The sequence below is a fragment of the Ctenopharyngodon idella genome, chromosome 18, assembly GCF_019924925.1.
Source record: "Ctenopharyngodon idella isolate HZGC_01 chromosome 18, HZGC01, whole genome shotgun sequence".
In the NCBI taxonomy this organism is placed as follows: Eukaryota; Metazoa; Chordata; class Actinopteri; order Cypriniformes; family Xenocyprididae; genus Ctenopharyngodon; species Ctenopharyngodon idella.
In genome coordinates, this window is record NC_067237.1 from 28,733,891 (window position 1) to 28,757,065 (window position 23,175).

Here is a 23,175-nt window from a genome sequence, read left to right on the forward strand (position 1 = left end):
ATTATAGGGACCACGCATAAGTTTATGTTGCATGACCATATGAGTTTATTACACTGTAATCTGTGAAATGACCCAATCATTTGTAGTTCTATAATACTGCATAATTCCTCCGTTGATTGTAGCAAATGTATGTAATTTCTGTATGCGTCAAAATCCTGCTCTCTCACACATGCAGCAGAATTCCACATACAGCGGCACAGCTGACCATCACACTCCCACAAAGCGCTTTATTAAAAGGAAAATATTACAACAGCTGGAGTTGTTTTTCAGCAGGGTGCTTAGTGCATTTGCAGGGAAATCCTGTTATGGGCGTCCAGAGCTCCCCAGTGGCCTATACTCTCAGGGATAGTGTGTGTGTACGAATGTGTTTGTGTTTGTCAGCTTCACTGTAGCATCTGAGCTGGGATTTTGCCTATGGAAATGTGTGTGCGTGTGTTCAGAAGCTCCTGAGTTGTGTTAAAGCCACGTGTCTGAGCAAGCCTCATCTGGAACGGACTGAAGTGACTCATCTGATGTGGAAAAGGTTTACAGAAAAGTATGACAACATATAATACGTGACTCAAAAATCTGGCTTCTTCTTCTACTTTATCAATATTGTAATAGCTGAAACTAAATCTGTACATAAATGAAACAAACAAAACAGTATTTCTCCAATCTCCTATCCCAACTCATTTGCAGTGTTGGGAAAAATTACTTTTAAAAGTAATGCATTACAATATTGCGTTACTGCCTAAAAAAGTAACTAATTGCATTACTTAGTTACTTTTTATGGAAAGTAATGAATTACATTACTTTTGCGTTACTTTTTCCTCATCTGGGCTGGGCTGTTTGTTTGTTTTTATAACAACAAAAAAGTTATATTTTTGGCAAATGTAAAGGCACTTTTACACCAAAAGTGAAATAAATAAGCCTCAGGTTGATGGAAATACAAATTCACGGCTGTACAGTAGAGGGCGCAGCTCAAACAAGCCTTTCAGCTGAACACAGGATGGAATACAGGAGGACGCAGGAGAAGAAGTAAATGAGTAAATATATGTTCACAAGAACTACAATAACCATCATATTCACACAGTGCACACAACGCCTCTGGACAGGAGAGGTGTCAGTCAATAAATGGGAAAACAAAGTAACTTGCGTTACTTATTTGAAAAAGTAACTCAGATATTTTGTTGTAAATTTAAAAGTTACTTGAAAAAAGTAATCTGATTACATAACTCGCGTTACCTGTAATGCATTACCCCCAACACTGCTCAGTTGTAGGCTAATTTCCGAGCAAACAGTTGTTAATTGGAAAACTTTATTTAAACTGACATGTTTCAGCACACAGGCCTTCAGGACAAAAAGACATGGTTTTAATTAAAATTTAAAGGAATAGTTCACTTTCAAATAAAAATTTCCTGATAATTTACTCACCCCCATGTCATCCAAGATGTCCATTTCCTTCTTTCTTCAGTCGAAAAGAAATTAAGGTTTTTAGTGAAAACATTCCAGGATTATTCTCCTTATAGAATAATCGCAATAAATGCATCGCATCACAAGTGCTTCCACCAGAACGTGATTCTGTATTCTTCAAAAAGCTTATGCTAAATATCCTACGCCTTCCCTGCTCAACGTACGGAAAAAACGGAACTGGCGCCACGTTCATTCCGTAAGTTGAATAAGGAAGGCGTAGGACATTCAGCGCAAGCTTTTTGAAGAATACGGAATCGCGTTCTGGTGGAAGCACTTGTGATGCGATCATTTGTGCCTATAAAGCATATACATTTTGATTTTTTTTTAGAAAATGACCGATCGTTTCGCTAGATAAGACCCTTATTCCTCGTCTGGTATCGTTTAAAGCCCTTTGAAGCTGTACTGAAACTGTAATTTTGACCTTCAACCGTTTGGAGACATTGAAGTCCACTATAAGGAGAAAAATCCTGGAATGTTTTCATCAAAAACCTTCATTTCTTTTCGACTGAAGAAAGAAGGACATGGACATCTTGGATGACATGGGGGTGAGTAAATTATCAGGAAATTTTTATTTCAAAGTGGACTAATCCTTTAAGTTCTCCTATCAAAATGTTGCTGGTTTACCTTTTTTATAGTGGTTTGTTATTTCCATGCACCCTGTTTGATAGTGAAATTGCACAATAACCATTAAGAAATCAGTTTGTGATCTTGCTATTGAAAAAAAAAAAAAAAAAGTTTTTAAAAGGTTGCTTTGTCCATGAACACTTCTGTCTTGGTTTCAACCTAGCCCTATCTGTCATCTAATGTAATGGAAATAAAATAAAATTGCAATTTAGTTAAAAATAATTTATTTATTTCAGAGTCCACAGACGCATTTAAAACTAACAATATAACCTAACATGCAGCCCCGCTGTCAACATAAATGGATGTTTTTGTGAAGACTTGTGTCTCATGAGCATTGATCTCAGTCTTTTTTTGTTTCTTACAAATTGCGGCTGAGATCCTTCAACATAACCAGCAGTTTTCTGCCTTCATCATCCCTCAAAAGGGCCCTAAATTGACATTGTCCCACTTCACTTCAAACAAGTTTGAGTCAACCTCTCTTTGAGCAGAACAGGCCTCAGTCAATCTGTCTCTTTTCACCGGCACCCCTCTCTTCACATAAAAGCCATCTTTCAGTGACTACCCAGCTATTCATCGAGACCATGTTTACATCAAAATCTCACACAATGCATGTTATTGCAATTCAAATAAGAGCCATTGAGAACCAACCAACCTTATGGTTTCTTTATGATGCTAACCGGGCCGAGGGACGCTTTCTATGGCTCTATATGTTAAAGGAAAGCGCCTCGGGCAGGATCTGCATTGGAATTTATGAGAGCAAATGGCAGCTATGCCTGGAAAGTGTTTATACACCGTTGTCCCACAGTTCAGTGATTTGTTTTTTCATTCATTATTTCATTGACATCTGCTGAGCTGATCTTGTGCGAGAAACTTTTAACTTTGTTTGTGAAGGAAAAAGACGGATGACAGACAAGCTCAGCTTTACCATCTCAGAACAAGCGGTTCCTGTCAAAAGCAAACCACTCTTGTCTTGTTTTTGGATTCATCTCAAATATTACATTTACTTTCAATAAAAAAACATTGAAAACAGGGAAAATCATGGAAAACGGGATTTTGCTCTTTTGAAATCTGATGTACAATATGTAGACATAATGTATACTGTGAGTGGGGTTGGTAAGTCTCTTATGCTCACCAAGGTTGCATTTATTTGACTAAAAATACAGTAAAAACAGATATATTGTGAAATATTATTAAAAAATGTTTTCTATTTTGATAGATTTTAAAATGTAATTTATTCATGTGATGGCAAAGCTGAATTTTCAGCATTACTCCAGTCCTCAGTGTCACATGACCCTTCAGAAATCATTCTAATACTGCTGCTCAAGAAACATTTCTTATTATTATATACGTTGAAAACAGATGTGTTGCTTAACATTTTTGTGGAAACTATGATTTTTTTTTCTTTTTTCAGGATTTCTTGATGAATAGAAATTTCAAAAGAATAGCATTTATTTGAAATATAAATCTTTATAAATATTTAAATGCCACTTTTGATCAATTTAATGCATCCTTGCTGAATAAAAGTATAAATTACTTTAAAAAAATCTTACTGACCCCACACTTTTAAATGGTAAATGTATTATAATGTTCACAATACAAATCTCCCTCAAAAGTGGGTTGTTCAGAAATTGTACATTAACATATGACCGCCCACCTTTACATATCGTCTGTTATTCAGCTGGCTCTGACAGACAACAATGTGAACTATGCCGGTACCAAGAGTTTACCTAATCATAAAAGCGGTGATTTACAAACATGACTCTTTAAGGACAGAAGCAAAAACAGCCTATTTAATCCTAGGGGAAAGAGAGAAGGTGGGAAATTATCATTACTACTGTTTTTGGTAAAATAAGCATTGACTAAGATTAAAATGGAACATTCTTGTGCATAATACGGCCCCTTTACATTACAAACATTATGACATATAATAGTTTTGCTTAAAGCTAGAATTGTATGTAATCATTTAGTCTCATCTTGTTAAGTTTATATATCATGCATACAGTAAAAAATTTTATATATAAGAGATGAACCAGAGAGAAGTGGAATGGTACAAGCAATTCAATGCTCTGGTGAAGTCTATCCGACAGATCTCAGGGTTGTGGAGAGGACAGAAGAGAGAGGATGGGAAAAAAAATAAACAAAGCAAAAAGCACTTACCTGGACGTCCTTCCCAGCCCACTTGCATTCATCTCGTCGAGAAGGTGAAGAAGGCCAGGATATCTTCCAGTCAGAGAGAGAGAGAGAGAGAAAGAGACAGAAAGTTAAAGGGGAAAGAATATTTTATTTTATTTATTTAGGAAATACTGGTTGTATACTCAGACTCTGTCTCTTTTTTCTTCTTTTTCTATGCTCTGGTTGTCTATTAAACCTCAGAGACCCACAGTAGCAACCTACTTGTTTAAAGCTAATAAATACTACATACATACATACATACATCTACTAAAAATGGGTTAAAACTACATAAAGCAGCAGTTCACTCACCGAAATGTAGCATAGCAACAAGTTTAGCAGGAAAATATTTACAATTTGAATTCCCCAGCATGCCAAAGTCACATCAAGGTCACTGTTACTGATGCTACCATTTTGGATCAAATTTAGCAATCTTCAAAAAGTATTTGAAATGCAATATAATTCTATATTATGTTTATATAATTATATAATTTATTTCACACTTTATTTCTCAACATGTATAGTAATTAAAAAAGTAGACATTACAAAAAAAAAAATATATAAATATATATTAAATGCAACAGTGGCTAACAATTATTCAAGGATTAATCCACTTTTAAATTAAAATTTCCTGATAATTTACTCACCCCCATGTCATCTAAGATGTCCATGTCCTTCTTTCTTCAGTCGAAAAGAAATGAAGGTTTTTGAGGAAAACATTCCAGGATTTTTCTCCATATAGTGGACTTCAATGGTCTCCAAACGGTTGAAGGTAAAAAATTACAGTTTCAGTGCAGCTTCAAAGAGCTTTAAACGATACCAGACAAGAAATAAGGGTCTTATCTAACGAAATGATCGGTCATTTTCTAATTTTTTTTTAAATGTACGCGCTTTATATACACAAATGATCGCCTTCGAGTGGTTCCGCCAAAACCGTACTTCCGTATTCTTCAAAAAGCTTACGCTGTATGTCCTACGCCTCTTCACCGATTCTACTTACGGAAAAAACGGAACTGGCGCCGCGTTAGTTCCGTAAGTTGAATAGGGAATTTTTTTTAGAAAATGACCGATCATTTCGCTAGATAAGACCCTAATTCCTCGTCTGGTATCGTTTAAAGCCCTTTGAAGCTCCAATGAAACTGTAATTTTTACCTTCAACCGTTTGGAGACCATTAAAGTCCACTATATGGAGAAAAATCCTGGAATGTTTTCCTCAAAAACCTTCATTTCTTTTCAACTGAAGAAAGAAATACATAAATATCTTGGATGACATGGGGGTGAGTAAATTATCATGAAATTTTAATTGGAAAGTGAACTAATCCTTTAAGTATTATTGTTACTCATATATGACAGGCTATTATTCAGTAGATCATACAAAAATATTCCACATGATTTTCAACACAGCCTAAGGAAACTTCAGAGCATCTCAGAGGATGGCACTGAGATTCAGCCTTTACTGAGAAGACTTTGATATATCAAAGCAACTGCACAGTAGGCCTCTAAATATGCAGTTTCACCTACTTTACAGGAGGGTCAGGAATATTACAGGGTCATGAAGAGTGTCAGAGAAATGCCTTGAGATGAATATACACTATCAAAGGTTTAGGTTTGGTAAATGTTTTTTTTTTTTTTTTTTTTTTTTTTTTTAAAGTCTCTTATGCTTACCAAGGCTGCATTTATTTGATCAAAAATACAGTAAAAATAGTAATATTGTGAAAAATTATTAGAAATGAAAATAACTGATTTCTATGTGAATATATTTTAAAATATAATTTATTCCTGTGATGGCAAAGCTGAATTTTCAGCATCATTACTCCAGTCTTCAGTGTCACATGATCCTTCAGAAATCATTCTAATTTGCCGTTCACACGACACCGTTTTCAACTAAAAACGTAAAACTTTTTGCGTTTTGGCTGTTCATTTACACGACAACGGCGTTTTGGGTGCCTGAAAACGCAAGCATTTGAAAACAGGTTTCAAAGTGCAAGTTTTTGAAAACGGTCTCCATGTAATGAAACAAAAACGTGAATCTGTGGAAACGATGACGTCGTGCACATGTGCATTACACGTTTAGTCTATGGTGTTTCATCGCCATCTAATGGCCTGCCAGCAGAATACAGCGTTTTTAGTCATTTTCGCGGATCCGTGTGAATGGGGATTGTTTTGACAATGGTGTCGTCTGTACGCAGAAAACTCAAAGGAAAAACTTCTCCGTTTTAAGTATATCGTTGTCGTGTAAACGTACCCTAATATGCTGATTTGGTGCTGAAGAAACATTATTATTATTAATGCTGAAAACAGTTGTGCTGCTCAATAAAAAATGTTATTTTTTTTTCAGGACTCTTTGATGAACAGAAAGTTCACAAACAGCATTTATTTGAAATAGAATTTATTCATAACAGATGTAAGTATTTACTGTCACTTTTGATCAATTTAATGCATCCTTATGAATAAAATAATTAATTTCTTCTTAAAAAAAAAAAAAAATTCCAGATGTGTAAATCCTAGGAATTGTGTGAGAGGGCTTCAGTGGAAAGAGTAATGGAATAGCATGAGTGGGAAAAACAATGTTTCTATGGGACTGCTGTCACAGCGAGTTACGTTCTCCCTGTGGCTGGAGAGAGTTGAGTGTGCTGTAATACAGCTCCTGTCTGATGGCTGTGAACGTGTGAAACTGCATCCTGATCAGATAAGCTCTGAGTGAAATTGTGTGTCTGTGTTTCTAAGGGAGACAAAGAAAGAGAGTACTGTACAATACTGAATATTCACTATTTGGAAGTTTGTCTGGAGGAAGAAAGTTTTTTTTGGTAGCAGTACATGTTGCCCTCATTAGACCCCAATGTCACTGTTACTGACAATAACTGAATTTTTCGACCCACTTTTTTGTTTTAGAGTGGGACAAATGACCAAATGGGAACATCTCTATTATGGTAACCTCATTCAGATCCTCTTTCAGTGGTCATGGAAATTTTTCTCCATCATACAGTCAGATATTCAATACACACAAATGCACTCATGTTGGTGCACCTATCATTATGAGGACATCCCATAGACATAATGATTTTTATACTGTACAAACTGTATATTCTATCCCCTACACTAACCCTACCACTAAATCTGCCAGTCACAGAAAACTTTCTGCATTTTACATTTTTACAATAAAACACTGTTTAGTATGTTTTTAAGCCATTTTAATTACGAGGACTCAGGAAATGTCCTCATGAACCACGTTTACGTTGTAATACAAGTGTAATACACATGTCATTATACAAATTAGTGTCCTCATAAATCATAAAAACAAGCGCGCGCACACACACACGTTGGGTTTACATGTTTTATGGGGAATTTCCATAGACATAAGGATTTTTATACTGTAAAAACTGCATATTCTTTCCCTTAAACCTACCCTACCCCTACCCCTAAACACAACTCTCACATAAAACATTCAGCATTTTTCAAAAAACATAATTTACTATGATTTATAAGCTGTTTAATTTGTATAAAGAACAAATATTGTTCCCACAGGGTCAAAGATTTCTGGTATTACTTTAAAGGATTATTTCACTTCAGAATTAAAATTTCCTGATAATTTACTCACCCCCATGTCATCCAAGATGTTAATGTCTTTCTTTCTTCAGTCGAAAAGAAATTAAGGTTTTTGAAGGAAAACATTCCAGGATTTTTCTTCATATAGCGGACTTCACCAGGGTACACCGGGTTGAAGGTCCAAATTGCAGTTTCAATGCAACTTCAAAGCACTCTACACGATCCCAACCAAGGAATAAGGGTCTTGTCTAGTGAAACTCTAGACTTGTCTAGTGAATTTGGACCTTCAACCCGTTGTACCCCAGTGAAGTCCACTATATGGAGAAAAATCCTGGAATGTTTTCCTCAAAAACCTTAATTTCTTTTCGACTGAAGAAAGAAAGACATAAAAATCTTGGATGACATGGGGGTAAATTATCAGGAAATTTTAATTCTGAAGTGAACTAATGCAAAAAATGACATCCAAAAGACATCTAACTAAAGTAAATTTTTTTCAGGATAACTTACATATCCTGTATTTCCTCAAATGGTAACATTTATATTACCTTTATTCTGTGAAGGTTATGTTTATAAAGTTGCATATAAGCTAAAGTGGGCTGCGGTTTTGCCCTGGCACCGTTTGTCCGTACTTCACTATGTTTATTATTTATCCAGGTGAATGGATAGCAGCTCTCAGCCAGACTCTATGTGATCAGTATGACAGCTTTACTCTGAAATATTCATACTCTTTTCACTAGAAACAGATCCCCCTGTGTGCTGATGTGTTCGTTTGTATGTATAAGGCAGAGAGAGAGAGAGAACAAGAGAAAGACAAAGAGACAGAGAGACTAGCAAAAGTACAGCTATTTTACATAAAACTTTTATGTTTATATGAAGTATTTTAGCTTTAATTTGTTAGCAGTGGTGGTTTAAAACAGATGGATTTTGAAAAACACAACATCCTTAAGAGTGTTCAGAGTGCTGACAGCTTTAACATGCTAACTGTTACACTATCAGCAAATTTCAGCAAAATTGTGTAAACTCAAAATTCAGTCAAAACACAGCTTCTGTAACAAATTCACCATCTCTAACAATAACCCACAAGACAATAACTCTCAGACTTCAAATCAGATTGTGTGAGCAATGTTTTGGTTTTCAGTCTCTGTTAGATTAGACCCTAAACCAGACTAATTATGCATGGCTTCCCTAAGACCAAGTAACCAACTAGTTTAGACAACTTACCAGGCAGTCAACTTTGAAGTATGCTTTGCACATCCCTATAGCAAATCTACATCAATTTCATTTGAATGATGTCCCATGTGCAGTGCTGATCACCAAAATTGGTTTAATAGCAATTCTAACCCCATCTTCTTACCAGTTGCTGGTCCATATTGATGTCCACCAAGTTGAAGGACAGCACATGGTCTTTTGCCCCTACAAAAAGCCGACCTCTCTCCTCATCCAATAAAAAGGTGTGATAGGCAGAGCTGTTGGCCAGTCCATTGAAAGTAAGCAGGTTGTTGGACTCCAACATTTCTGTGAACAAAGTATATAGGATTTACTGTACATATGAGAAATGGTCTCCAACAAACTTCAAAAGCAAACACTGACAGAAAAATTACCTCACATATGCTGAGCTTTAAAATATGGTCAATAATATGCAAAAACTTGATGTTTTTCCCAACCTTGAGAGTTACAAGGTTGATGGGAAGACTAAAAGATGGACCTTGGCACTGACAGCAAACAGCTCAGCAGGGACGGCGTCTCTGCTCTAGTGTGTGTGAGACGTGTGACTGTGGTTTTGGCTAAAATACAGCTGGGAAAGCTGGCGGTGCTCATGGATACACATAGATATTTGCTTGTAGATTTTTTCTCTACAGAGCTAGTAACTGAATGAAGCCAAGCCATAAAAAACACGAGCAATCTGTAAAAATTAGTTTCAAGTAGCTTCAAAATATTGATGGGACACATTTGCTAGGGATTTCTTATTTCATTTCTTTCTTTATTATAGGAATAGTTCATCCAAAAATGACAATTTTGTCTTCATTTACTCACCCTCGTGTTCCAAACTTCACTCATTGGCTGTCAAGCCACAAGAAAGCACAATAAAAAACCACACTAAAGTATCAAGTCTTCTGAAGACATGCATTAGAGCTTTGTGTGAGAGAGATTAAAATTTGTTATCTTTACATTCAAATTTGAAAATGTGCATGCAGAGATGATAACTGGGGTCTACAATAAATTTTCAGTGAATAACGACTGACAATCTATCATATTGACTCAGAAGACTGGGAATATTGTCACGGGTAGCTGTAAAGAGTCCAAGAAAGATTTGTGTTGCAGAAAGACGATCAAATAATATTTAATAAACACCAGGAACAATCAAGCAGTGAAAGTGTAAGACTAATTAGAAACTATGACAACTCATGGGTAACTAAAACTAAGACAAACATGATAATAAATATAGTGCATGAGTTGTATGGAACATGTTTATGATATTTCTATATCCTTTTTGGAGGACTTGAGAGCACTTTTGTCATGCTACATGAGCACTGTATGGAAAAGAACTGTGAACATGCTGCTGAACATCGCCTTATATATTCCACAGAAGAAAGTCATACCATGATGGTGAGTAAATTACAGCAGAATTTGTATTGGTGGGTGAACTGTTTCTTTAATAAACAGCAAGGTATAATTACAGTATTTGTCCTTAAGGGAAGTAAGATTTTCCCTGCCGTCACATTTAAATTGCTCCCCAGAGAGACATTAATAGCAGCTGAGAAATATAGCAGTGTTTGGACAGTTATTGTAACCTGTGATTGTGTGTGTACTTGTACAGATTTGTGAGGACCTGGTTTGAGTTTTAGACCATCGGAGTGAGGACCAAGAGAATAAAGTGAGGACATTTTGGCCGGTCCTCACTTTCTGAGACCTCTTTAAAGGCCTGTTTGAGGGTCAAGACTTGGTTTTAGAGATAAGGTTATAATTGGGTAAAGGATTAGGGTAAAGGTTCAGGTTAGGCACTTACTGTAGTTGTGAAGGGTAGGGTTAGGGTAAAGAGCTAGAGATATAAGCCGTTTTCCTCATGGGGATCAAAAAAAGGACATTTTTAAGGTTTATCTAAAAAGTAGGGTTTACCAGGGAAACACACACACACACACACACACACACACACACACACACACACACACACAGTATTTAACCTTATGCGCTCAATAAACGAGTGAATGAAATAATTAAGGAATAGCGTCTTGTTTTCAGAATTCAGTGTGACAGAAGAGTTTTTCAAAGGGCCAAAGGGAAAAAAGAGGAGGAACAGGAGAGGGGAAAAAGTGAAAGAGGAGAGTGTGAGAATGGAAAGACAAGACCTGTGGAGTAGCACAGAGGAGACGAGAAGAACAGGTTGATGAGAGGTTTAGATTAGGACTGAGATGATTTTAAAGAGGTCAGCGAGACAAGAGGAGAAAGAGAGAAGGACAGTGAAACTCTCGCTTGGGTTTGGAGAACTCATTTTGGAGTGCCTGTGGTGTTTCCATTTGGCACCATGACTAAAAAACACTCAGAATGCCTTTTACACACTCAGACACACTTGAAACACCAGGAATTCATCTCACCATCACTCCATTGTGCATTCATGCACATACACAGGCTTTTTCTAAGAAAAAACAGCATCTCTTAAAATACAAATTGTTCATAAAGCTATAATCCTTCCATTAACCAAAAACTCACATAAAATCTGACACTTTTTTCACTGTCTCTGTGCTCAGGGTTAATTCATCCAAAAAATGAAAACTCTTTCATCAATTACTCACCCTCATGTCGTTCCAAAACCACAAGACTTTCGTTCATCTTCAGAATACAAATAAAGATGTTTTGGGTGAATAAACTTTCAATGGAAGGACAGAAATCTCTCAGATTCCATTAAAAATATCTTCACTTGATGAAGTCTTACAGATTTGGAATGACATGAGGGTGAGCAATTGATGACAGAATTTTCATTTTTGGGTGAACTATTCCTTTAAACGTCGTAACATGTGTTAAACAGAGCACTATAATTCATAGCTGAAAGCATTAGCAAATTGGCAAAACTGTAAACCAAGTGAAATGCATGTTTTTGCTCTTTTTAAAAAAAATAAAAATAAATTCAATCAATATTTTGTAACATTACAATATATTGGCTTATTATAAGTCAATATATTATATATATTTATTATTTTATTTCCATATAATTGAACACAAGCCTCTACAGTTCAAAGCAATGTATTTTGCAATCAAGTTGACAATGTATAGGACCCTTTTTGGGGTGTATAAGGTATTTTGACGAGGTTATTTCTCTTACTGTGAGGAAATAAAGAGCACAGAGTTCAGTGAGTGTTTCCTTTGAGCTGTATGTCATTGAAACATCTGTTGAATTATGTCACTGTTGCAGTCATACTCTCTCCTTCCTCTTTTTCAACCTTCTTTTATTATGTTTTATGATCACTTCTCCTTCCGCAGGTGTAAACGAGTGACTCTGTGCATTTGGTTGTTTCACATGAGTGTGTAACTTCAACTGACACTGGCAGTCTCATCGGATTGTCAAATGTCTGCTTGCGTAATGCACTTATGCAGGGAAGAGGTCTAATTAAAACAGACACACATGCACATTCAGCAAAAACACACAATTATTCTCTAAAAACTACATCAACAATCACAAACACTCACTTTTGAAGAGGAAATTAACTGTGCACTTGATTATTGTTAACGTGAACCTTTTGAAAAGCATTACATTTGAACAAAGAGTCTGTGTGTGTACAAATGTGTTTGTGTGATCGTTTTGAAACAGCATGATCCCTGTCATTATCGAAACAATAAATCAATCATCTTCACACAAGTTTTTAATCAGGCAAACAGGGGAAAACAAAGCATGATGTAATGTTTATTTATTGGCACCTCTGTTATGATCCAGACAGTTGCCAGGGCATTAACAAACATAAATCAGATTCCAAAAGTTGAACATCATGTAATTAGTACATCATTCTGCTCATTGTGCATGTCTTTGTGAGTGTGTGATCACGCTCACGTCAAGGTGTGAGAAATGCATTTACTTGGGCTTGGTAATCAAATGCCATCTGAGAACATGAAGTTTCCAACCTCAAGTAATAAAACCTGATCTTGCGCAAAATGTGAACATGAGATTTATTATCTAACTGCCTAGTAAAAAAGTTCAAAAGTTCTTTTTAATCAGTAATGTCCATTACACACAAATACAGAGAGAGAGAGAGAAAGAGAGAGAGAGAGAGAGAGAGAGAGAGAGAGAGAGAGAGAGAGAGAGAAAGAGAGAGCTCTGACATAAAGATTTGATGTGCCTATGGTGACATTTTTGCAAAATTAAAGGGGGCATATCATAAAAAACTCTTTTTTTCCATGTTTAAGTGCCATAATCGGCCCCCGGTGCATCTACCAAACCAGAAAACGTGAAAAAAGACAACCCAGTAACTTTGTTTTGGTAAGCCTTTCCCTGCAAGCATGTGAAAAAACGAGCCGTTCAGATTTCGCTCCACTTGTGATATAGGAAGGGGATCTTATTATAATATTACCTTAATCTGTATGTTTCCACCCACAGCGCCACCATTTTATTTTCGCAAGCGACAATGGTGTACCAGTAACACTGGTTCTGGAGTGCAGCTGTCCTGCACAGTTTAGCTACAACCCTAAACAAACACACTGAATGTCTTCAGGATTACTAAAGCTACGTGAAGGAAGGTGAGTTGGGTCGGAGCAAAACTCTGCAAAACTCTCATTTCTACATGACTTTGTACCAGAGTGCTTCATGTGAGCAAGAGGACTACCTCAGAAAAGCCATGTATGCACCGATGAGCCAAAACATTATACTATCTGCCTAATATGCTGTTGATCCTCCGTGTGCTGCCAAAAACAGCGCCGACCGAGGCATGGATTCTACAAGACCCCTGAGGTGTCCTGTGATATCTGGCACAAAGGCGTTAGCAGCAAATCCTTCAAGTCCTTTAGGTCGCGAAGTGGAATCGCTGTGGATCGAACTTGTTGGTCCAGCACATCCCACAGATGCTCAAATGGATTGAGATCTGAGGAATTTGGAAGTTCAACACCTTAGGAATCTGGGGAATTTGTGAACACCTTGAACTCATCATGTTCCTCAAACCATTCCTGAACAATGTGTGCAGTGTGGCAAGGTATATTATCCAACTGAAAGAGGCCACTTCCACCCAGTAGCTCCTCACTGCAGAACACAAGATCCAGGATGTGGAGATGGGTACATTTAGGGATATGTAAGGTGGGAGGAGTTGGATATGGATCCAACCTCGCCCCCTGGATCTCGTGTTCTGCAGTGAGGACCCTCTCCTTCCACCAGGGAACACCATTGTCATGAAGGGGTGTACCTGGTCTGCAAAAATGTTTAGGTAGGTGGCACATGTCAAATTTACATCCAACATGAATGGCCAGACTCAAGGTTTCCCAGCAGAACATTGCCCATCCTGGCAGCATCACTTCCTCTGGTAAACGGCGCACACATACATGGCCATCCACGTTATGTAAATGAAAATGGGACTCATCAGACCAGGTGACCTTCTTACACTGCTCCCAAGGTCAGTTCCAATGCTCGCGTGCCCACTGTGGGTGTTTTCGATGGCGGCATGGGGTCACCATCAGTGCGATGCACTGTATGTTGCGACACATTCTTCCCATAACATCATCAAAATTTTGTGTGACTTGTGCCACAGTAGACCTTCTGTCGGCTCGGACCAGACAGAATATCCTTCGTTGCCCTTGTGCATCGATGAGCCTTGGGCACCCAACACCCTGTCGCCGGTTGTAGTTTGTCCCTCCTCGGACCACTCTTGGTAAATTCTCACCAGTGCTGACCGGGAGTAAGCTACAATCCTTGTAGTTTAGAGATACTCTGACCCAGTTGCTGTGCCATAGCAATTTGGCCCTTCTCAGTTCTTTATTCATGTCCATTTCTCCAGCATCCAACATATTGATTACAAGAACTGATTGTTTGCTTACCATCTAATCTACCCAGACCTTAATATGTGGCCTTGTTAGATGATGATCAATGATATTCACTTCACCTGTGACTGGTCATAATGTTTTGGCTCATTAGTTTAAATGGAGCTGATTATGTGATGCATGTTACAGGATGGTTGTGTATATAAATCGCACAATGACATGAATGCAATGACAACAGTATTTTAATTTCGGTATTTCCACTGAAATTACCCAGAACAATTTGTCCCAGGAAATTTTTTTTCCCCCAGACCCTATTGCTAGCTGCATTTCCATATGGGTCTAAAGTACCATGAAGATAGTCCGGTGATGTAGTACTGCGCGCGACTTTCCAGTTCCCGCTGGATTTCGTCCTCTGCATATAAGCTTAATAAAGCCTGAACCTCATCATCAGTCCATCAGTCGTATTTTTTAAACTCCATTGTTGATTTGAATAGCAAACAACTCTTACTGCACGCACCGCAACAGACTTTTTAAAACGATAGTTGAAATAAAAAATGCTTTGTGGATTCAACCAATCAAAATGCTACGTGAACTCAACCAATCAGCATGTTCAGCGCCCAAGTCCCACCCCCGAAAGTTCTGGAACTTTGAAAAAGTACTAGCTAGCAAGCAGGTACTTTCTAAAGGGGGAATTTTTTACCCAGAACTTCATTTAGACCCTGGTTCCTGCGGTTGAAACACACCGAGTACCACCCCAAAGTTCCTAGTTCCTGGGGAAAGTTCCTGAGGTGGAAACGCGGCTAAAGGAAAACTGGAGAATCTGCATATACAGCCACTTGTATAAATGAGAATGGACAAAGAAACAGACTGAAACTCAAGGTATAAATACAAGAGGAAAACAAAGAGAACACAGCTGAACAGAATAACCAATCAATCAGTAACCAAGGAGACTAATGAGAACTCAAACATGCGGGCAAATGGGAAAAGAACCAACAGTAACAGAACATGAACATGACAATGCAAATGTCAAAATGTATTAGTTTACAAATCATGCACTATGGTAAAATGTTTGTGGTCATAATATAGCACGAAACTAAATCTTTATTAATCAACAATCTGCCCCTGCAATCATAATGTGTGCATAGTAAAACCTCCACTGTTAAATGAACACTGTTAGTGTTAAATTAACATTGCCAGTGTTTATATAATCCACACCGGATTATATAAACACCGGGTGACACTGGAAGTGTTAATTTAACACTGGATGTTTTGCAGTGTGAATAAAAGTTGGTAGGTAGAGGCACGTTTTTCAATGAGTTTTTATTTTTGGCAGGTTTTTCTCAGATTCAGCTATAGTGACAGTTGCTGTGTGAATCAATACCGCATGAGCTGTAATCATCATTTAGCCCAGAGTTATTTATCTATTAAAGATTACCTGAGAACACCCTGAGGAACAGGTTCTCAGAATCAAGGGTTTGAGCTGTCAGAGACAAAGACAAGGAAATCCAAACAGTTTCAGTCTACAAGGATGTAACCAAATATTCAAGATTGTGGGGGTCAAATGTAAAACTTTAGGAATCAAATCAGTGAAACCACTACGGAAATACATTTCAGTTCCAGAATAATAATTGTATTTTTTTTTTTTTTCATTGGGTAAAGTCTAATAATATGTCTGCAGTAAGGACTCTGACTGCAAGGTTACATAAGATTTATTTTTTATTTTTTTTAAATGTACTTTTGAACTTTCTATTCCTCAAATAATCCTGAAAAAATACCACAAAGATACTAACCAGCACAACTGTTTTTGACATTGATAATAATAAGAAATGTTTCTTGAGCACCAATAATAGAATGACTTCTGAAGGATCATGTGACACTGAAGGCTGGAGTAATGATGTTGAAAATTCAGTTTTGCCATCACAGGAATAAATTACAATTTAAAATATATTCAAACAGCTATTTAAAATTGTAATAATATGTCATAATGTTACTGTTTTTAATACTGTTAATTTACTGTATTTTTATCAAATAAATGCAGGCTTGGTTTGTTTTCTTGTAGGAAAAAAAAAAAAAAAAAAAAAAACATTTTAAAAATCTTACCAACCCCAAACTTTTCAATGGTAGTTCATCATAACTTAGCTGAGTCAGGACAAAAACAGGCCATGTTTTGTGTTTGAGATTCCAGAACATACGGTGCCCCTGCCTGGCATTGTGGGTAATCTACAGCACCGGCACGCAGTCACACAGGAGGAAGTGGCTTTAGACCTGCTGCTAATCTGAACCTCACCGGTTTAAACAGCACACAAACAGGAGAAGAGCTAGTCTCATCCTCTGTCAAACCACTGAGACCATCTTTCTGTCTCTTTCCCTCCATCTATTGTTGTGGAAAAACATCTGAGAGCACGAGCAATGAGGGGAGGGCAGGTGGAGGCAGAGGAACGGTCCCATCTGAGGCTGATAAAAATAAACTTCCCTACCCTACATACTGCCTGCACTCTCTGCTCTGCAGGGCACATGTGTGTGTGTGTGTGTGTGTGTGTGTGTGCGTGTGTGTGTGTGTTTGCGTGTGGGCAAATGAAACATGAGTGCTATCCACACTCACCTTTTTCCATTCATCACAGCATGCATGTCCTTCTAATCAAATCTGGAGTTCTGATTATTTGCGTACGTGATCATTTGAACCCTTTCCACAGGGTCCAAAGATCATTTCAAGGCAATCAAATACCTAAAATCAAATCTAATCCAATTTGCATCATGTCTTTTTGCTTTCCAAGGGGAAAAACTGTATTATGGCATAAATGTTTTCCATTTCACAGGAATTTGGCGGAGTATTGTTTTAGGTGTGTGCGCTCTAATGCTGTGGCTTTATTTCTGAAGAGGATACAGAGTTCACATGCTGCAAACGCAACCCAACACCAGATTCTTGGCGTGTTTGTGAATTAAAAGCTTAATTAAAGTGAAATAAAACTTCTCTCATTCCTTCATGAGATTATAGCTGTCTTAAAAAAATCACTTTGGAATGGGATAGCTTTACACCAAAAACATTATTCCATCACACAAATTTGCACACACACACACACACACACACACACACACACACACACACACACACACACACACACACATCTCTTGTTTTTGTACTAGCTGCACCACTTATTTGAGACAACATGCAGCCACATATATTCTCGTGTTCTTTATGTCTTTCCACACCACTTCACTTTTATGTAAAGGTGTTATTGTTAACCTGCTCTGGGAACTTTCGGCTCAGAGGGGACACTGATACCACCCTTGTGAGGAAGACCAGAGCTCAGTCAGTGGCTTAATCTCCACACACAAACTGTACATTCTATACCCCTACACTACCCCTACTACTAAACCTACCCAAACCCAAAACATTGTTTAGTATGTTTTTAAATTTATTTTAAATATGAGGACTCATGAAATGTCCTCATATTTCATGTTTACGTCATAATACCAGTGTAATACCCATGTCATACAAATTTGTGTTCTCATAAATCACAAAAACGCGCCTGCACACACACACACGTTTGTGTACACATTTGGTGGTTACATTTTGAAAATATTCTCACAAATATATTAAAACGCATCAAAAAATATCAATATTTGAAATGCATTTAATTCATTAAATAATGTTATCATGCTCAACAAGTTTCTGTAAAGGTTAGAGATGGTAAATATCATTATCATAGTATGAAAACCAGTATGTCTTTATACAAATAAAGCAAAAATAAAATAAAATAAAATAATGTGACCCTGAACCACAAAACCAGTCATAAGGGTAATTTTTTTGAAATTGATATTTATACATCATCTGAAAGATGAATAAATAAGCTTTTCATTGATGTATGGTTTGTTAGGATAGGACAATATTTGGAAAATGTGGAATCTGAGGGATGCAAAAAAATCTAAATATTGAGAAAATCACCTTTAAAGTTGTCCAAATGAAGTCCTTAACAATGCATATCCACTCACAAAAATACATTTTTGATATATTTATGGTATTAAATTTACAAAATATCTTCATGGAACATGATCTTTACTTAATATCCTAATGATTTTTGCCATAAAAAAAAATCGATACTTTTGACCCATACAATGTATTACTGGCTACAAATATAACCTTGTGACTTATGACTGGTTTTGTGGTCCAGAGTCACAAAACAAAACAAAACAAAATAATAAAAAACTTTATTTTTGGAGATCAGCTCAAGTAGAAATTGCTCCTTAAGGTAACAACATAACAATCACTTTTTACCAACCTGGTCTCGTAGGAAAGACGTACCTGTTGGAACATTTTCGCAAGTCGCCAAAATATGTACCAATGCGTACATATCACTGCAGTTTCCAACAGAAATGAACGCTAGAGGCAGTAAAACAGCAAGCGCTTTTAATCGTTTTCATACACAGGTACGATTACGGAGTCAGATTATGGATTAATAAAGACTCGTTTTTACGTCTCCTTGCACAATATTATGTTATGACTTCAAAACGCTTTTTTACCAGAGTGCACAATTTATATTTTGGACTTTGCATCGCTTAACCAGCTCCATATGTTTCGCTTTTCTGACATAACAAGCTTGCTCGGTAGCTCAGCTGATACGGAGTTGTTCTTAAGACGAGGAAGCCCTGGGTATGAATCCCGTGAAAGGTGGATCACGGTAAAAGAGCTCAAAGAGAGATCTAAGCAAGCTCGATTACGGATGCTTTTTATGTCACATTTGTTAACACTATTGGGTAGGTTTAGGTGTAGTGTTGGTGGTACGTTATTTTAAAACACAATGGAGTGCAAATGTCAAATCAGAACTGTGGTGGTTCGTATAAAAACCAACGTCATAAAAACGTACCATATTCACGTTTATCTGTTCCGGCAAAAAAATGAACACTTTTAGCACCACTCAGTGGACATTTCACACTGAATGTGCAGTGATATGTACGTATTGATACGTATTTTGCGACTCGCGAAAACTTTCCCACAGGTACGTTTTTCTAATGAGACTGGGTTGCTTTTTACAGTGTACTTTTGGTTTGTTACTTTTGGTCTGTTTGTCCGACCAATGGAAGGTGAAGATTTTTCAAAAAAAGCTGTATAAACAAACAAATAAATAAATATTTTTGCAATTCCACTTGGTGACAATAGAGCCAATTGTGAAATTACACAACTCATCTTTAAATAAATATAAAAACAATACATTCTTGTTTTTGTTTTAGCAACTTTACTAACCTGCAGAATGTACAGTCTCTAAAATAAGTAAAGACACAGTATAACAAACAAATACATACTCTCCATAAGTAATTACTTCCACAAACCCACATGCATTTTAATTGATGAGAAATCAGCAAAAGATGAATCAGCCAGACTGTGCTGACAAATGTTCACAGGTGTATGAGTTTGCTCCGGTGCCGGTGGATATCAGAATCAATCTTGGCATTTCACCAAGTCGTGTTTGCTCAGATCAGCCTGCATACATCGCAAACACACACGCACTCTGAGTGCAAAAGCACAAACACATACACATTTCCTCTCTCTCCATCTCTCTTTGTCTCTTTCTTCATTGTTTTCCACACAAACTGTGTGCATGCCTGTAGGTGTCAGTGTTTGATACGGCGAATAGCTCCAGACGTGTGTGTGCATCTGTGTTCGGGCAGATGAGAGCTCTGGGTACTTAAGAAGCCCCCCGTGTGTTTGTGCATGTGTGCGTGCTCGATCTGTCGCCTGACAGTCACACACCGCGGTTCATATAGAGCTCAGCTTCCACCAGCCAGCTAATGAGGAGCTGTCAGTGCAATTAGAAAGCTGGCAGAGAGAGAAATGGCTCACTTTCATACAGCCATCTGCCCTGACTGTTAAACCTCTCTCTCTGTGTCTCTTTCTAATTACAGAGGGAGGGTGGAACGAGCTCTTTCATTTAAACACTCTTACTGTGAATTCACTCATGACAGCTCACTTCATCATGAACACCAATCGGACGGGAAGAGTTGTAATGTTTTAACAAAACCACACCGTTAAAAACAGCCACCTTGCGTATTACGTCTGCAATTGTAATAACACACTCCCTCAAAACACTGAGAATCTTATAAACAATTTACTCTAACTGAGCAACAAAAAGTGAAGGAAAGTACAGTACATTTACACGTAGAGAAGAATATGAATGATCAGTGGTTCTCAAGCAGTGGGTCACGACCCAAAAATGGGCAAGTCTGTTCTGATAGGGTCACACTGTCAAACTAAACTTTATTGAAATAATAAAATGCAACATCATGAATAGTTCTCGCAGCAAAATAAATAGGCTTCTAAAAGAGGAGATACATTTCCTATATCTGTTGTTGACATTAAAAACTGCATATCCAATTAATTTCTACGATATTATGGTACAAATTGGAAGCTAATCACATTAGATGCCAGCATAGATAGTCTGAATGAACAAATGAACTGTGAACAAAACTAAGCAAGGTTCAAATAATTCATGAAATAAATTATGAATTACAATTATGGTATTGTGTTGGGAACTGAAGCAAAACCACTGTGATAGATCATTTACGATTGACTAATATTAATAAGTTATATTCAAAATGTGCAGGATATAAATAAAAAAAAGAGTTTGAGCTGTATTTTTGGCATATGAACTGAAGGTGTTTCAGAGAAACAATGAATGCCAGCAGTTTAAACATTCCCACCTGTGCATCCAGACAAACGCATTCAGCCCACAGGCTCTGCAAACACACACACACACACACACACACACACACACACACACACACACACACACACTCAACTACGCAAGCCCTGATTTAATCTGTGCATGAAACTCAAATTAATAGCAGAATATCGTGCGATACATAATATGTGTCTTGCAGAATTAATCCTAAATGCTTTCATACATATAGCTGAACCCTTCCTTCTAACATACTGCTAGAAATTAAAAAAGGTTTTTCCGGTAACCTAGAAAATGTAATTTGTGTAGGAACAGCTAAGATAACTGGATTTGATCAAGTCAAATATATTTTTAAATATTACTGATTTAGGTTATACCAACAAAAATAATATTTAAGGGTCAGATCAGGTAGAAATAGTACCTTAAATAACTATTGTGCAGATGCACTTACGGTTAAATGATAAAAAAATTAAAAAAAGAAAGAAAAGAAAAAGCCATCGTTTCTTAAATACTACTTGTTTTTTACCACTTTAATCATTAAAAAAGAGAATCATAATGAATCATCTGGTTGCGCTAATTCAATCTGTAATTTCATCCCTTAGCACCAGCCAAACACAAAACACCATATGACTTTCAATACCACAACTAATATTTTAGCTATTAAATATGAATGCAAAACTTAACCGTAAAAATCCATATGTACCCCTATACTGTCAGTTTGAAATCCAGCTCGTTTTCATCTTTCTAAATTACTCACCATGCATAATTGAACCATGTGAAACATATCAATGAAATATCCCCCAGAAGCATCCAGAACCGTATGCCAACTCTAGACAAGAAAGCATCTACAACACAGACTGAACCTATCAAACTTTAACAAGCCTATAAGATCTGCTCTACTTAATCATTCTGACTGATTTTTGATTTCTCTCCTTCCCAGAATCCCAACAGCAGGAGGTGACTGACCTTTATATGAGAGTTTGAGTCTGGGTATGTTGTTCTTGCTCCTCTGTGCGTCGGTTCCTCTCTCCAGCACCCCGAGCGCCCACAGCAGCAGTACAATCCCCCACAGGTAGTCCATGTTCTTCCCTGGCTGTGTGCAGTCCAGTGGCCTCTGGTAAACACTGTGTTGTTTCAGCAATCCAGTCCTTTGGAGCGCCACCTGAGGATGGAGCAGGTGTGTCTGTGTGTTGAATAAGTCAGCGCATGTGAACCACACAACGATCACATCTCTCCTGGTGAAGCAGCCACAGCGTTAGGTGATGACCATGAGTGTCCACTCCACTCACTGTTTCACTTTCAAAGTGTGCTTGTTCTGTTCCTGTGGTTTATCTCCTAGATGTTGTGCGCTATTCCTCTCTGACTTTTAAATAGTAACTTGGCTGAAAATTAAACTCAACTAAAGCTTGGTGAAGCCCTAGGCACTCTTCTGTTGCTCTCTCTCTCTCTTCTGTGTCTCTCTGTAAAGCTCAGCGCACACAGTCACAGCGCAAGACTGAGAGAGCAGAGCCAGCTGAGAAAGACTGTGAGAGAGAGAGAGAGAGAGAGAGAGAGAAGAGAGAGAAGGGGAGGGCTGTGCTTCTAGCAGAGGATCCTCTAGGTACACTTTTTTTTTTCTTTCCTACTTCCACATCCCACACACTATAGAAGCTTATTTCCCCCAGGGGTGGGTAAAAAGAAGGAATAAACTCACAATTTTGAGAAAAAAAGTCCATACACAAACACACATTTGCACTCACTCTGCAAGAATCATTCTGAC

The 23,175-nt window shown here is 37.4% G+C and overlaps 1 protein-coding gene across 1 annotated transcript in view; it reads right to left on the minus strand.

Moving 5' to 3' along the window:
- sema3ab (sema domain, immunoglobulin domain (Ig), short basic domain, secreted, (semaphorin) 3Ab) overlaps positions 1-22,931 on the minus strand; it is a 42,435-nt gene extending 19,504 nt beyond the window's left edge. The window contains exons 1-3 of the mRNA XM_051871167.1: positions 22,383-22,931; positions 9,146-9,306; positions 4,234-4,296 (exon numbers count right to left, since the gene is read on the minus strand). Coding sequence (XP_051727127.1) covers positions 4,234-4,296; positions 9,146-9,306; positions 22,383-22,497 — 339 coding nt within the window. The 5' untranslated portion in view covers positions 22,498-22,931. The remainder of the gene's footprint in view (positions 1-4,233; positions 4,297-9,145; positions 9,307-22,382) is intronic.
- Positions 22,932-23,175: the final 244 nt, after the last annotated feature.